The sequence below is a fragment of the Falco peregrinus genome, chromosome 1, assembly GCF_023634155.1.
Source record: "Falco peregrinus isolate bFalPer1 chromosome 1, bFalPer1.pri, whole genome shotgun sequence".
Classification (NCBI taxonomy): domain Eukaryota; kingdom Metazoa; phylum Chordata; class Aves; order Falconiformes; family Falconidae; genus Falco; species Falco peregrinus.
The window spans coordinates 67326200-67342777 of NC_073721.1; the positions used below are offsets into that span (position 1 = coordinate 67326200).

The 16578-nt window shown below is 42.0% G+C and overlaps 2 protein-coding genes across 5 annotated transcripts in view; one reads left to right on the forward strand and one right to left on the reverse strand.

Moving 5' to 3' along the window:
• Positions 1-208: 208 nt before the first annotated feature.
• Positions 209-7931, reverse strand: GEMIN2 (gem nuclear organelle associated protein 2). 2 transcript variants are annotated; one of them, XM_055794501.1, is made up of 10 exons: positions 7720-7930; positions 7212-7296; positions 5936-6025; positions 4222-4281; positions 3940-4050; positions 3523-3567; positions 2711-2779; positions 1244-1354; positions 986-1044; positions 209-658 (listed from the first exon to the last, which is right to left on the reverse strand). In XM_055794501.1, exons 1-10 carry the CDS (start codon positions 7839-7841, stop codon positions 619-621), a joined length of 792 nt encoding a protein of 263 aa, XP_055650476.1. In that variant the 5' UTR covers positions 7842-7930; the 3' UTR covers positions 209-618. The 2 variants fall into 2 exon arrangements, with proteins under 2 accessions (XP_055650476.1, XP_055650485.1); XM_055794510.1 differs by lacking the exon at positions 2711-2779 and having other exon boundaries at positions 7720-7931.
• A 1341-nt stretch (positions 7932-9272) lies between these two features.
• Positions 9273-16578, forward strand: part of SEC23A (SEC23 homolog A, COPII coat complex component) — a 30882-nt gene continuing 23576 nt past the window's right edge. Inside the window, exons 1-3 of one of the 3 annotated variants that reach the window (XM_027795955.2) lie at positions 9273-9432; positions 10653-10857; positions 15491-15732. In XM_027795955.2, coding sequence (XP_027651756.1) covers positions 15512-15732 — 221 coding nt within the window. In that variant the 5' untranslated portion in view covers positions 9273-9432; positions 10653-10857; positions 15491-15511. Of the gene's footprint in view, positions 9433-10652; positions 10858-10907; positions 11033-11082; positions 11264-15490; positions 15733-16578 lie in introns of those variants that run through there. The other 2 variants (XM_005243857.4, XM_055810190.1) reach the window with 2 other exon arrangements.

Consider the following 16578-nt stretch of genomic DNA (forward strand, 5'->3'; position numbering starts at 1 on the left):
TGTGCTAAAAAATAGTACTGCTACTCAGAAAGTAGTAGTGCTTTACTAAAATAATTGATTCAGTGACTTGCTGGCTATATTTGAACTGCTTAGCAGTGCTTAAGCTCAGGAACTAAAGCTTGAAAAAACACATTCAGTCCTAGGTTGTATAGATTTCTATAGTAAAGGCTGCTGTTAAATAGTAGAAAGAATGAGAAAAGCCACCATGTTTAAGAACACTTTTTTAAATGGTTCAGTTTTATTAAAAAAAGCCCTCCATTAGGTGTGTGTTTAGGTAAAGAATAATTTGTAATGTAGCCTTAGATTTCACCTAATAGCAGTGTCCACAGGATTACTCAGATGGTAGAAATTTCCAAGATGCAGCTTAGAGACAGTAGCTTGAGAGATGATGCCAGACACTTCGTTGACCATTTTACAATGATGGTATCGGAGACATTGACAATTGCATGCTAAAGCTCAGCTAAAGTTACTCGCAGCTGTCCCAAATGCATTATCGTGAGGGTCTTCCGAAGGAGTTGTATAGTGCTTCAGGGCTGAACAGTGCAGCGTCCTGCTGTTAACTCTGACAATGCTGTTTGTACTATGGCAATGCAAATTACTTGATATTCTCAAAACAGTCTATGAAGGTTCATCAGCCAGGTCACGCTGATCGAAGTACCTAGTGGAGAGAAGTGGAAGACAGTACGAAACCTCCAATACAACATACTCCTTACTTTGCCCTGAGCTTTTAGACCCCTTGCTTTCCAGCTCTTCTTTTGCTGTTTATATCTATAATTACTGGTTTGCAGTTTAGGGGGCTCACATGAGGAAACAGGTAAGATAAACCTAAGAGTAAAGTAAGCTTAAGTCCTTTTAGCTAAGTGTATTTGTTACATAGGCCCAGGGTACTTTGACTTCCACTTTGAAAGCATCTAGGTTAGGACAAGAGTAATCACACATTTATTCTGGACATACTTGACTGTTTTAGGTGTTTAAGTTGCATTACCTGCTAACTAAGCAGATTATCAAGTTCAGAGCTGATATTTGTTCTTCGTTTTTGTTCTCCTGAAAGAGAGGTATTAGAACAGTTCTTTTGTTACCTGTGTCAAATAGAAAAGCTGTTAGGTGCCATGGTATGTGCTTGTAGTGTTCCCTTCATTCTCGAGGAAACTTAGGACATGAAAAATTACCTACCAGGATTTCAAGAAATGAAAACTCACCCTAATAATTTGCTAAGTTCAGCAAGTCCTTTGCGCAGTCTTACCTCTAGTACTCTGACTTCTGAGCATCGTCTTGCCAGCTGTCGAATAAGGGAGTGAGCTTCAGGCAGCAAAGGTTTTTCAAGGCATGCTAGCAGTGCATAAAGCCACCTACCCTGTGTAGATTCAAATAAAGTTTTGTGAGATGTCCTTGAAGTTTCGTGCAGTTCTTGTTATATAGAGGAGGCCTACAGTGTAGGTCTCAAGACAAAACTGCATTTAAGTGCTACTGCCAGAATTGAAAGTTCAAAAGCCAAAGTAGACACTACACAGCAGAATTTTTGCCTCTAGATAAGCTTCTTGTGAACAGTACTCCTGGATTTCCTGATATTTCTTGGAATACTGGCTAAGACATAAATTAATACAGCTTACACTAGTCAAGTCCGAGGGGAAGGATTATTTTTAGTAGTATCTGAAGATTATTACTTAGCTATTAATTTTTAACTTCACAAACTGGGGAAAAACATTCCTGAGGAGTGAATGTATCAAGTCAGATCTCTATGGAATTAACGCTGTTAATTTTAAGGTTTAATTTAATGCTGTTAATTTAAAGCTTTGATTTGCACCATTGTGAAAAGATGTGCTTTGCGTTTTACTTCACTGAATTTTACTGCATTCTTATGAGCGTAACTTCTGCTACCAGTCTAACTTCATAATTTAATTCCAGTGTCTAGTGGCTTGCATTATGGGAATAAACAAAAAGTCAATGTGCCATGCACATTCGCTGCAGCGTTATCTGTTAAAAAGAAAGCAGTCCTACAGAAAAGGAGAGAACATGAAAGGCCTTTAAGTGACTCAAAAATAGCGAAGCTGTGTTTAGTATTATGGAAGTAATTGTTCATTGCTCTTTTGCTTTGTGGTACTGAATGAGATGGGATGCATCCACCAAGGTCTTTTGTAGATACGACGTCATTACATAGCCAGTCAATCTGGCTGTGGCCAAACTCCACGCCAACGTACCTTGCCAATCAGAGTTTCTTACTAAGTTTGATTTCTGACCACACTAACGCAACTAAGCTTTCTGGCCTGTGCCACACATGGAAGATAAAATGTGTCTTCACCAGCACACTTGTCATGCACCTCTGAATAAAATCAGAGGTGTTGGTAAATACGGTGTGCAGCACCCTGACAGCTTAAACTAGTCAGAACCAAAGCTGCTGCAGTCTGACCCCCTTCTCTCCCCAGTGCTGATACTCATCTAACCTTGCATTTAAGTTCATGCAGGGAGCAATAAAAAGGGTAGGGGGTTTTGTCAGTACTTGGTAGGTCTGTATCTGTATGTTTGGTAATTAGCCTTTCAAAAAGTTCTGTGAATAGTAATTTTAGCATCATAAACTTTTTGAGAGTAACTGAATGTGATACCTGCAAAAAAACCTCTTTAGAAACAAAAATAATTTCATAGAAAACTATGAACAATTTATCCCTTGTTTAATGCATTTTTATGGAAGTAGTTAGAATAAATTAAAAATTACCAGTTCTGGAGTAAATTTTTTCTCTCCAAACCAGCTTATCAGGTGTTCTAAGACACTGGTTACTGTTGCCTTCAAAAGAGGAACAGAAAGAGACAATACGATACCTGCATTGTTTTGTTTTGATGTCCTTCTACCCAAAGGATTATATTACATAAAAAGCAAAGTGATTTTTTTAAAAATGTACACATCATGTATTTCTACTCCACTGTGATACTATATGGCATTTATTCCAGGTTGAAGTTACATGTAAGGGTAAAGTGAGTGTTAAATCACCAATTCCTGGAAAGAACTTTATATAAAATGAAGTAGTTTTCTGTGTTAAGAAAAAGTTATGGATAAGTAGCTACAGATTAGGAAAGAGGCATCACACAGGAGTGTTGTTTCTCTACAAAGGTAACTCATGGGAAACATAGTAGTAAAGGAAAGGTAAGTGTGATTCTTCTAGCTATGCAATGTACGTAAGAGTTCATGATCAAGCTGAAGGTCTGCACTTAAAACACTAAATGAGAAAACTTAAAAACACTGTCAAGCACCTAATGGAACATTCAGCAAAAATTCAAACGCTGAATGTTAACTACAGAAATTACAAGGACAAAATACTCTTAAAACTAGTCATGATAAATGTTCACTAGTAAACCTGTTTGTAGCTGAAGGTCAGATAACGATATTTTCCTTGTAAGTGTACAATGAATAGCTGTTGTAATAAACAATTGCCTACTCTTGCACAGAAAAATAGGTAAGACTTCTGCAACAGACAATGAGAAAGAATGATTTATGCAACATCACTATGCAATTCTAAGAGATGAGCTTACCTGATTCATTCTGCTTACAATACTTAGCAAAGGGGGAAAGCCCACCTGAAAAAAAATTAGTTGAAAAATGCAGACGTTATCATAAACATTTTTGTTCTAATTTAGGATGTACTAACATTTTAATGTGATGCTCAGACATTTGTGTGACACTAAAGCAGACAATGCAGAAAGCTTTCAGTTCAGTGAGCAACAAAAGTAGTGCGCTTTAGCTGATAACAGATGATTGACTTTTTGACTGAAGGGATAGACTTGTTCTCTGCTCAGCTTCCAATTAAAAGGGAAGAAAAACAGGACTTTGTGGGCTCACCAGAGAGCGTACTTTCTATTTAGCACCATTTGGTAATAAACAGTAAGATGGTTTCTGGCAGTTACTCTTGAAAATAGCAGCTGACAATTAGACAGAAGTCCTATACTCACCTTTATGTAATCAATTCCTAGAGTTTCATTATCAGATAGTGCATCTATTTCTGAGTATACTCTTTCACCCAGGCAGAACTTCTTCCAGCCTTCTTCATCCTCTGATTTTGGCTGAAGTAAATAAAAATGAACAAAAACTGTGAAATATTGCTATCTTGAAGACACTGAAGAAAAAGACTTGGTAATATTACCAAGTTATTGCACTCAACTGTAAAGCAAGATTAACCACAGATTTAACGACTGGGATAAAAAACCCACAGCACTGTTACGAATTTTACTCACCATAGTAACGTTGCTGTCCAAATGTTGTGACCGCCAGTGATTTCTGTGCTTGTTCAGGCTCTGAGTAATAAAAACAAAGCCACAACAAGTTTAACTTTGCAGTTATTTTATGCTAGCCATAACTGCTCTGCGTTATTCTTAAAATGTATAAAGGTATATTTTATGATGTTCCATAAATCAGTAGAGGCATAACTGGCTAAATATTTCCATGCCTCTTAGTTACATTTATACTAAGTTGCTCATGCTGGGTTTTTGGAAGTAATGTTAAAGCTAAAGGAATTTTAAAGTCTAATACACAGAGTTAAATTGAGGTAGTAAGCTTTTAATAGTCTTCTAGACTTGTCTTGGTACAACACGCTTAAGGGAAAAAAAAAATTAGTCCAAAACCACACTCAAAGCCAATATCCTGTTCCAATGGTGGTCAGTGTCTGTATCAGATGTCTACAGAACTGCTAGAAAGAAGGTAAGCGTACTTTCCTGGAATATTTCTTCTACCTCACAGGGATGCCATATAAGACCAGTTGGCCTGCTTGACAGTTTCCTGTCTGGAGGTATACAATTTTTGTAACAGAAGAAATTCCCACCCCAATCCAAATGTTATCGTAGCAATAAAAATGACCACTAACAGCAGCTGATGGACAATGTTAGCATCAAGTAACTTCTGATGCTCTCCTCTTCTCTTAAATAATTTTTAGGATATTCTTGTACTTCACTGGTACAGATGAGAGGACAACTGACTTGTGTATAAAAGAAATATCTGTACAGTGATGTACAGTGACTTTAGATGTCAGTTTCCTTAGTTCTACTAAAACCTTAGATTATGCCTTATAAACAGTATGCAGTGTGACACCTTGTAGAAATAGAGGTGAGCTCAGCTGATGTTTACAATGTAGATGCAGTAGTACAGATCTCCACCTTCACTGATTTAGCTCCCTCAAAAAAGTACAGTAAACTAGCTCACGCAAAGTTCAACGCTACAGCAGCGTCAGTGCAGTTCATTATACTCAGTTACTTGAGGTATTCCTACAATGCAATTATCAATGTGTTGTAAACACATCTTCTGCAGTACTGGAGTCATAAATGACCTCTACCTACATCTTCATTAGGTTTTTCTTTTCACCCTGCTCAAACTGTAGAGACAGCCAGCTCAGTTCTCTGTTTTTGTTATTATTTAAGAGTAGGCTGCAAATGCGGTAGGAAAGATTTAAGTCTGTGCTAACACAATAACCTTACAAATACGTTTTACCAAATCATTATTTCTGCTAATAATGGGTGCCACCACTGTCCAACAGTATTCTAAATGGACAGCGTGTTCTATGTACATGAATATCCTGGTGGGTTAGAATCTACTTGTTTTCCAGTTAATGTTGAGTTCTGCAGAACATTCCTGCTAGCACCAGGTTTTAATGTAACTACGTAAGATCACAGAGATTTTTTTCCTCCCTCCCTCAGCTACTCTGTATTATTTCATCTAAGTGCTGAAGTTTGAGACACTTTTTTTCCTAAGCATGACACTCTCAGGAGTCTTATCAGAGGTTTAAAAGCCACGCAGTATATACACAATTCTTTTTCAAGAACTTAAAACATATGCCTACAAACATCCGTCCTACATGAAGTCAAAACATTTCTATACTAGATACAAGGTTGTCCCCTATAAAGCACAGATGTGTTCTAGCTAGACAATGCAAATGCCCTCACACACACCATTTTGTACCTGACGAACGGCTGAGAAATTGGCTACTTGCTGCTGCTGCCATTTGAGTGTTGGGGAATATCCTTCCGGAGCAGGCTGACATCCAGAAATCTAAGAAAACACTGGCAATAATTATAATGTAAAGAAAGCTTTAGAAGAAGAATCCTTAAGAATAAAGGAATCGGTAAATGTTTACTATCAGGCAAACAACAGCCTTTAAATCTTTATTTAAGAAAGGTATATCATGACCACATCCAAGACTGACTTACACAGAAGAAATTTCATCTGAACCAACTGTTGACCCTTCTCAAATAAGAAGGAGAACCAAGTATTCAAAATACATTGTCAAAGAATTATTTAAGGTTATATTTTTAGCAATTGTTCTGCCTTAATTTCCCTGTTTATAAAAAGTGGGGTGCTGTTTCCTTATATGGGACAGCTGCTACGAATCCTAAGCATTCTACTTTCTGAGATAATACAGTTGAGGAAGACAGAAGGCCACAAAAATGCTTTTTAGGATATTAATTCTGACAGTTATGTAGATATAACCTCTTTAAAGATTAGCATGAAAGTTATTAAAAAACACAAGGAAAAAAGAATCTTTCTACAAATGTTTAAAAATGCCACTACAAAGAGATAAATCTAAGAGAATGGTTACAGAATTTACATGGTCATATATCAGTACTAGGAACTAGTCGTGGAATTTCAGATTACAATTTTCACTAGAGAAACGCAGACTTGGTCTCTTGAACTATTTTAAAGTAGATTAAAAACCAAGCTGGCAGGGCAATGACAACAGAGAAATCTGCTCAGGCAATCAAGAAAAATTCTGATAAAATATTCCAGCAAAAGGAAGAAACGGTACTAGACACTAACTTCAGTAAAGTTTAGCTGCACTTACTACTACTCTTATCCATGATATATATTTAACTTAATGTATTGGTATGGAGGTATCTTTATTCTAAAGTTTATGCAGGTTTTGGGACTAAATGTTTGTTAAATGTAATGCAACATTTGACTTCCTCAGACAGTAAAATAGTCTGCTGTGTGTCAAATAGTACAGATGTTACCAATCTGAATTGGTTATCTAGACTGCTGTTGGCCAGCAGTTGACCAGGTCTTTCTTCAAACCCATACATTTAATGTAGTTCTGTAGGTGCTTTGAAAATCTAGCTGTGGTATTTAGTTATGCCAACCACGCCCCAAAATTAGTACCAACATTAAGATCTTAACGCCTTTCCCCTTTATTTTCTTTCTTCCTCTCTAAACAAAACGTGTAAAAGCTCTCAAGACTTACTGAAACGTTTACTGTCTGCTTCTTTCTTAACTTTTTGGGGTCTATTTGTGCCACGACCACATCTGGGCATCGGGCTGCTTCAATCCTACAAAATAAAAATCAAACGGTTGCTTTGTGTTGACCGGCGGTTACATGGCGGCTGTCTGTGAAGCACAGCGCCCGCCGAGCGCTGCAGGCACGGGAACGCTGACTGCACCGGCAGTTCCTACAGAAGGCCTGGCTGGAGTGACACACCGGGTGACACACCGGGTCCCCCGTGGCGAGACCCCGGCGGAGGCCGCCGGCGCGGGGAGCCCAGGCCGGCCCTGCATCCTCCCGTGGGGAACGGGGCGGCCTCGGCCCCCACCGCCGCGGGGCCCCGCCGGCGCGACGCGGCCCCTCAGGAGCAGCACACGGGTTTAGCCCCGATGCCGGCCGGGATCCCGCCGCAGCGGGGGAACCGCCCTTCTGGCGGCAGGTGGCGGGTTCCCGGTAGCGCGGCCCTGGGGTGCTCGGCCCCTCAACTCACTGGACGCGCTTCAGGTACTCCTGCGGCGTCCTGGGCGGCACCGTGGGGTCGAAGTCCTCAGCCAAGTCACAGTCGTCCACGGGCAGCAGCCGCGGCATCAGCTCCTCCCAGCCCGGCTCCATGGCCGCACCGCTGTCACCCGCCCTGCCCCCGGCGGCGGCGACGGCCGCCTCAGCAGGCCCCGGGCCGGCCCGGCCGCGCAGGCGTGCTGGGGGGCGGCGCGCACTACTCTCGCGAGAGCGGCGAGCCCGGGCGGGGCGGCAGGGCCGGGCGGGGCGGGGGGGCGTCACCGCCCCGCCCCGCCCGGCCCCGCGCCTGCGGTGCCGCTACAGGCGCCTCAGCCCCCCCTATCCCGCCCTGGTGCTGCGCTCGCAGGCGGTACCGTGAGGGAGCAGCGGGCCCGGGGCGGCCTGCTCCGGGGGCCTTCGCCGCTATGACACCCTCAGGGAAGGGGATCAAAGGACATCTGGCTTAGAGCGGCACAGGAAGGGGCTGTGCCCATCTACTGCTCGGCGGCCCGGGCCCGTGTCTGTGGTGAATTGGTGTAAACCTTTAATCAACCAGTTTTATTAGGCCCTGTGCCATTATTCTAATACACCACGGTTTTTGCACGCAGTTCTTCAAAACTCATCTGGTACTATTTTCTATTTTACCTGTGGACATCCAGTAATAATACTTGTCTCTTCCTTGAAATGCTTTGAGATCTATAGCTGACATCAGTTATGTGAAAGTTAACTGCTATAAATTTAAACAGTTTTCATATTGGAAGGGCCAATACCTAGTTTTTTACTTGTTGCTGTATGGGTTTATCGAGTACTGTTACGTGGGAGTATCCACAGGCAGGATCAAAAGCAGGCAGCAATAGCAGAAAGGGGGGTTGCTTCTCTGTTAAGACAAAAGGTGGACGGATGATGCTGGAATCGTTTACATTGTGTATTACAAAATTCCTAGTAAGCAAAATGTCAATCTGTGTGTTACAGGTTTGCTATATGTGAAGTCTGTTCAGTGGTACCCCACAGCACATCTGGTAGATCGGAGTAGTTCTAAATACTTCTGACATAAGTTCAAAAAAAGCAACACTTTTTTTTCCCCTGCTGTAGTTTAGCAGTTCGGAACGAACATCTACCCAAACTCCTCCTCTCCCCGGCCTTTGTTTGTTTTAAGGTGTTTGCAAAACCACCTACATGTAACAGGGAGTTTTAATTCTGAAACCCGGATCTAACGTCCTAGTTGAGTATGCAACAAATGCAGTCACCACAAGAAATAAAACCTGCTTAGCTAAAACTACAGCGATGTCTCTGGAAAGGCTGACCAATGATGAAGACAAAAACTTTGGTGAGTCCAGCTGTAAAAAAGTTCTCTTCTAATACTTTGGTAATACTCAGGACTTATTTTTCCTACTTGTTGTGAAGTCAAGAACTGTGAAAAGAAAGAGAATCCACAAATACAAATATACTTTGCACATACACTCTTTAGATTACTTTATCTGGAACTTTCCATTGATACTTTTAAAATGAAGTAACATATTTTTATTACAGGTAGCCTTCCACGGATAATAAAATTGTTCCTAACAAGTTTTACCAGCAATGTTGATGCAGTGGCTAGCAAATATGTGGAGGAAATCAGTGGAGAAAAGGAAAAAGAAGCTGGAAATGAATATTCTTTCTCCTCAGCTACCTAGGCTTTATGTAAAAGTACTTTTCCGAAGAAAGGGTGAGTTGCTGTCACTGAATACGCACTGCTGACTCTGCGTTAAGAACAATTAAGTGATTTCACTGTACATTCTAATATTGGGAGATAATAAATTATTTTCTAATAATGAGTATTTAACGTGTTAGGATCCTATTTTCTGTTCTTTTTTTTTTTTTTTGCTTCTCCTTACTTTTCTCTGTACTTTTTGCCATCTTAACAGCTGGAAGACAATTCTGGAAGTTTAGAGCATGGGATCGAGTCATTATGTAATTAAATTAATTGTGTTAATGTCTGATTAAAAATGCTGTGTATTTTTTATTTGTAGTGAAATTTCAGAATAGTATACTTTGCTGTTCTTCCTTCTCCCCTTTTTAAGTGTATTTGAGTGTCAGTTGCCTCTTTTTCTCTTTTTGTCTATAAAGTTCGTCCCGTAGTTGACTTTGGGACTTGCCTCTTTTCAGTGTAACTGTCTGAAAAGGTTTCACAGAGTATTTGAGTACGTTTAAAATGGCAACCACCGAATGGCTTTCTGTGCATCTGTTGAAGTTTGCCCTGTTGTAGGTTTTGGTTTATGGATTTATTTTTATTTTTTGTTTTGTTTTTTTACTAAGCAAGGAGTACATGTACTTGGCAAGCTCCTGCTTAATACTCCCACAACTGGCAGTGAGATTTGTGGACGTGGAAATTTGAAACCCTTCCCTTTAAGTTCTACTGTTGTTTACCAGCTGGTTTTTAGACTGAAGACTGGCAAACAATACTAGATAGTAATGACATAGAAATTCTATTGTAATTGCATTTCACGCATAAGAAGAGAGGATAAGAATGTTTTAGTCATTTATATTTGGTTGGTGGTCATGGCATGTTTCCAGAGTTGCAGTGAAGGAGGACGTGGTACTCCGTAGAATATTTTTCAGGCCACCTCCATGTCCGGGTTGGTGGCACTGAGGTTATCTCGGGAAAGGCAGAAGTGACAGGTTTAGCCTTTTGTGGCAGGCTTGTTTAAAACGATTCTGAGGTGCCGTGAAACCTAAGCATCACTGTAACTTGGGTTTGGGGGAAAAAAAGAAAAGGTGACCACACAAAAAAAAAAACCTGAACAAAACTGTACAGTTATGGCTATGTGTAAATTATTGTGCGGATAGTAAATAAATGTGTTGTATTTCTAAATATGTATTAATATCAGATGAAGTATTATCTTGGGCTAAAACCCACTAGGAATACAATTTCAATATTTTTCCCAGGCAGGCCAAAGAACCACGTAAACAATCTTCCAGATTAAGGAGTTGCCATAACGACGTGTGGTGGAGGACGGGCAACAAGCGCGGTGAACGCGAGGGCTCCCAGAAGCCGGGCTGGCTCGGTCCCGAGGATTTCCCCGAAACGTCCCCTCGCCAGCAGCGAACAAAGCCCACCGGAGCCGTGAGTCCACGGGCGGCGGCGGCTCCGGTAAGTGCGGGCACCGGCGCAGCCGAGGGGCAGAGAAGGCCAGCGGCGGCCGGGATGCCCTCCCTCCCGGAGCGGTTCGGGGGCCGAGGCTGAGGCGAACGCGCTCTCGGGGAAGGTGAACGCCGGACAGGGAAGCAAACACCCGCGCAGGGGCCGCCCGGGCGGCGAAGCCAAGGTCAGCGCTGTGGGGTGTCTGACAGCAGGACCCTCCGCCGCGCCGGGCAGGACCGCGGGCCGAGGGCTGGGGGTGCGCGGGGGAGCGGCGGCGCTCAGCCCGCCCCCCGCTCTCTGCCCCTTGACGTGGCGCGGACTCTCGCATCAGCCATGTTGCCTGCGTCGGCAGCGCCGGGGCGGCTGCGTGCGGGCGGGCGAGAGCGAGAGGCGGCGGCGGCGGCCGGGACGCGGGGTGAGCGGGCAGGGCCGGGGCTGAGGCGGGCAGCGGGGGGCCGGAGGCGGCCGGCGGGGTGGGCTGGGGGCGCCGCGGGGAGGATAGTCCTTCTGCTGGCGTGGGGTCGGCAGCCCCGCTCCCCGCGCTGCGTGGGTACGGGGGCACCTCGGCCCGCGGGGCCTGGAGGGAGAGGGGGGTTCCCCTCAGGGGGGTTTCGGGCGCTCACGCCGCCCTCCGTGGCCGTAGGGGGGGTCCCCCCGGGCGGGCTGAAGCTGCTCGCCGGAGGGGCTGGGGGTACCGCTGGCGGCTGTTCCGCGGCCTCCCGAGCCGGCGCTGCGTCCGCCCCTTCTCGTGAGGCGGCCGCCGAGAGCCCCATCCTCTGCGGGGGCGACCGGGCCGGGCCTGCGGGGAACGGCCGCCGCCGCGCCGGGTGCCAGGTGCTCCCCGGGTCCGCGTCCTGGTGCCGCTGCCAGGCCCTCGCAGGGAGCCTTGCGATGCAGGTAAAGCCACACAAAATTTTATTTAGGCAGGCCCTGCTGCATTTGAATACGTGTGTTTTGGTGTTGTTTTTTTTCTTTAATTCAGGCGGGTTGTTAAATACACTGGTTGTTTAAAAAAAAAAAAAGTCCTCAGTGAACGAAACTGGGACAGCAGGTTTGGAGGATGGCTGTGTTTGAGTAGTGAAAATGAAATTTTTATGTTGTCAATTTGACAACTTGCAGTTGCTTTAGATAAGTACTAAGTCATTCTGCTTGTATATTTGAGTTTTTCCTTGGAACGGAGGTAATTTGAATCTGAAATGCTGATTCTGGCATTAAAAATTAATTAAAGGTTTATTATTGATGTCTTATTTCACCAGATTGTTAATGCATAATAAACCGAAAGAATAAGTTTGTTGTAAGGGAAGTGCATGGTGACCTGTACTGCTTTAGTGGCGTTTAAATACAGGGCCATATGAGGGACTTTGGACCGTCTATGCTGGAACTCTTAAAATGCTGTGGAGAGAAATGTTTTCCTGTTGTATTTATGTGCTTCTAAGGATTAGTGGGTATTATTTTGGTGATACTCTGTATTGGTACACATGTACATGTGGCATGTAAACGTTTAAAGGTGCTGAGATGAAGAAGGAGCTTTTACGATAGAAGAAATGGTTTCAGAAGCATTTCAAAATAATGTTGTTTCAAAGTAATGCATCTCAAAGCTGTTTATTCAGCTATAGGATAGCTTTCCGAATGGTGTATCAAACATGTTTGGTATGTGTGATGGTTAGAAATTCCTAACTGTAGTCTGAATCCTGTTATTTAAGTGAGAATCAAGCCTTCATGGCAGATATAGTCAGCCTGTGACTCTTCATGCAATTCAGGTGTGGCTTCTTTGTGTGACACAGAGTGAAATTGCCATGGTGCAGGGATGCGAGGTAAATTCAGCCTTGGCAGTGGGAGGGAGGAAGCAGGCCAGGAAGGACGGCTGGTCTTGTCTGGATGTCTCATTCTGCAGCAAAGCTAAAGCAGTGACACCCCAGCATGGGAGCTGTTGCTGTGTAGCTGTCTCAAAAATCACTTCTTTGTGGTTTTCTGAGGTGGGCAGTATGTGTTTTGTGGCATTCAGGTGTATGAAGTTTGATATGTAGCCTTGTGGGTCAGGAGAATTTGCTGCTCTGGTGCATCTCCACACGTGTCCTAGAAAATGTGCCTGCATAGCTTGATACTGGTACTGAAACTGAACGTAACTTGTCAGACCATTAGTTTCACACCGATGAATGATGAAATAAGTAAGCATTATTGGCTCTGGAAAGGAAGAGGGTGGAAGAAAAGATGGAGGAAAGTTTGATTATTAGCAGGCTCTGCCTTCTGAATAGGAAATACATGCTTTACTAGAAAATGGTATTCAACTGAGAAAAAAATTTCCAACATATCTTTCATGTATGTATGTGTGCTTCATTAGGCACTGCACACCAGTGTTTGTACAATGCCCTCTGAGGGCAGTAACTGAGTGGTAAAAGTAATGTCCACGTAAAACCTTTCAAATGTAGCTAGAGTAGAATGTGGAGGAAAGACTTTAAAGTCCAGTAGAGAGAGTTGGAATTCACGTTGCAGTGTATGGAGATAGAGTTGGTGGACTTTATAGCGGATGCCTATGGAGTGGCTGAAACAGCCTTTAAGCTGCAATTTTCTGTGTCTTCTAAGGAGGTAATTTTAAAAGGAGAGATTATTCAGTTTGTGGTTATAGCTGAGGTGGCTGCCTCGTGCAGATTGTTGTATCAATACCCTGTTTTTTAGGGGCAATGTTTCTTTACCTTTTTACAAAACACTGATGGATTGTGATATATTAGGAGAGAAATCTCTTAAATTCTAGATCCTTTTCAAATACCAGGCTATTTCTTCTCTTAGCTGAATTACCTTCTGTCTCTGATCCCTCTGTACTGATTATGACTTCCAGATAGTCTCTCCCTTTGATTTTGCTCAGTTCTGTCCTCTGCCCAGTGACCTCTTTCAGCCTGATGGCCTTGCAGCAATTTGAGTAAAAGCGATGGTGGAAGTGCTGTCATGCACAAAGTCCCATACAGCTCCTTGTGTTGCAGTTGCCATGACATGTAGATTTGCCTCTCGTATCAGTAAGGTGACACGCCCTTTAAAATGTTGGCAGATGAATTATCATAGTATTTCTATTACAATGTGGAGATAAGTGGTAGCACCTGTGGAAGACATTAAGAGAAAGGTACTCTATAGAGTTAAGTTTGCCTGTCACACTGTGTTTTTATAGGAACAATTTGGAGACTGGTTTTTGTAGCTTTCATCACATGCTGACAGTTGATTATTTCCTAGTGATGTTAACTGTGAAATGTGGGGCTTCTCTGAGTTTTATGCATGTTGTTAATTTGTTTTCTTAAAAGCCAGCATTAGAATAAAACCATTACATTAAATTATGATTTAAAAGAACTTCAAAAGTTTTGAACTGTCATAGAAATGAAAGGTGCAATGCCATTATAATTGTAGTAGAGATAGGTCTTTACGAATAGAGAGTTTTCCAGGAGTCACTCTTAGCATGTGTAATTGCAGGACTAAGAAGGTCAGTGTGCTTGTAGAAACTCCTGATTTAAATCCCAGTTCAGGAGGATTCCAGTGTTTCTAAAAGCTGTTTGTTAACTTCGTACAGTCTAAGTTGAGACCTAGGAGTATTTTCCCAGACCATCTCTTAGGTGGTTCATGTAGACTAAGTAAATTCTTAGTTACTAGGCAGTGGGAGTTTAGATACCCTAGTTGCTGGAAAAACCTGTACTATTTGTACTATGAAATATACTGGGAAGCATGCAGCACGTATTCACGAACAGTGTGTATATAGCTGAGGGTCTTTGGGTTGCAGGGAGGGAGTGTGCTGCTTGGTGGATTTCCCACATGTTCCCAGGTACCTGTTGAACTTTTCAGATGTGTCTGTATTCCAGCTTCTGAGTAACTGGCTGAAAATTTTGAAAGCCTTAGGTTGGTGCCCAGAATGGTAATTGCAAACAATTAGGCACGTCCTGATAAGTAATGGAGTGGAACATGAGCTTATTTTTTACAAAGTTACTTCCTAGCATTGCTGTAGGAATGTACTCTTGTGCAGTATTGTGTTGTTACTCCTTTACATTTAGGCTGCATCGTGAGTTATCAAAACTATGGTTAGAAAAGTCTTATAAAATTTGTTACAGTAGAAGACATAAAGCAAGTACACTTAGTATTTTTTGCTATTTGATTCTTGAAAGAAGTTAAACAGTTTTCAAGAATGAATGATTCTTGAATAATGAACAGAATGAATAACTAAATGCATTAGTGAAAGTTCCTAAAGCAGTGTGTATTTTTCTGTAAGCACATCTTTTTTTTTTTTTTTATAGTGTCAGTGTGCTGCATAATCTCATCTCTGATCTAAGCTAGAATTACTGCTTTAGTTGCAACATTTCTTGACCAAGTTTGTTGCTTAAGTCAGGAAGTGCAGAAGATGGACTGTTTTAACACTGTGTATTTTAACTTGGTCAAATATTTGTTATTTTGAAGAGGTTGCTGCATCCTAGGAGCCTTAATTTCTTTTTCTTTCACCTTGGAATTCTGTGTGTTGCTTTTAGGGTTTAAGAAGTACTACTCAGTCTTTATTGATTGTAACTGAGTTACAGTGTTTGAATGTGTGACTGTCATTAAGTGCATTCAGTATTTAGTGATTAGGAATGTTTGCATTGTAACCATTCTGCTAATGGTTATATTTTTATTTTAGTGATAAACAGAGAAGTTGACCATGACAACCTTCCTGGAATTTATCCAGCAGAACGAGGACAGAGATGGTGTTAGATTCAGCTGGAATGTTTGGCCTTCAAGTCGTCTTGAAGCCACAAGAATGGTAGTCCCAGTGGCTGCCCTCTTCACACCGCTGAAAGAACGGCCAGACTTGCCTCCTATTCAGTATGAGCCAGTTTTGTGCAGCAGGACCACGTGTCGAGCGGTTCTGAATCCCTTATGGTAAACATAATATATATTTTACTCCTAAAGATTGTTTGTAAGGTAAAATATTGAATAGTGCCAGTTCAACTATGCAAAAGATCTGTTGTGTGGAAATTCAAGTACTCCTTACATGAGTATTGTGCTGTTGTGTATTTGAATATACAGCTCAAACTTTTAGATCTTGGAAGTTTCTGTATATAAATTTGGATATATAACATATATACTTAAAGCATAGCTTTCACTTAACCAGTCTTTTAAATGTACTTCATTTAACTAATGATTAGGTATGTTATTCTTCTGGAACTACATACTTTGTGAGTTAGTATACTACTGCACTTTGCCTCTAGAAAATTATCTGGGTAGAAAGTTACTATGCTGTCTTTTTAACTATTGAGCCCTGCTATATTAATTTCCAAGTGAAATAAACTGTATTTATTACTGACCTTAGTTCATTTGTAGATCAAAGCAGGCTAGCTGGTTTAGTTTACCAAAACAGAAGTTGAAAGATGTGATAGATGGATAGACAGACAGACAAATAAATACATCAGCTTTTCATATTCTCTCATGCCTACTTTTGTTCAAGCTAAAAGGTGGTATTGGCATGAGCACAGATGATTGTGGGCTAATCACGGATAAGTTTAGGTTGGAAGCAGAGGAAGTGTTTCATATGTCATTCCAATCACAGAATTATGGAAAAGGAACAGAACAATTTCTAAGGTGGAGTTTGATAGGCATGGGAAAGGTACTGAGTAATAGTGAGAGATTAGACATGATGTAAAAGATCCTGTAGAACGAACTCAGTTCTGTCGGTCCCTACTTGGGAGAAAAGGTGATTTCAAAGCAGGTGTAAAGTTGTGTTTCAGT

Coding starts and splice junctions, on each gene's coding strand:
- GEMIN2 (XM_055794501.1), bottom strand. CDS start 7,841: ATGGAGCCGGGCTGGGAGGAGCTGATGCCGCGGCTGCTGCCCGTGGAC. Junction 1,045..1,243: donor CAGAAGTCAGAGTACTAGAG/GTAAGACTGCGC, acceptor CCTCTCTTTCAG/GAGAACAAAAACGAAGAACA. Junction 659..985: donor ATAATCTGCTTAGTTAGCAG/GTAATGCAACTT, acceptor TCTCTCCACTAG/GTACTTCGATCAGCGTGACC.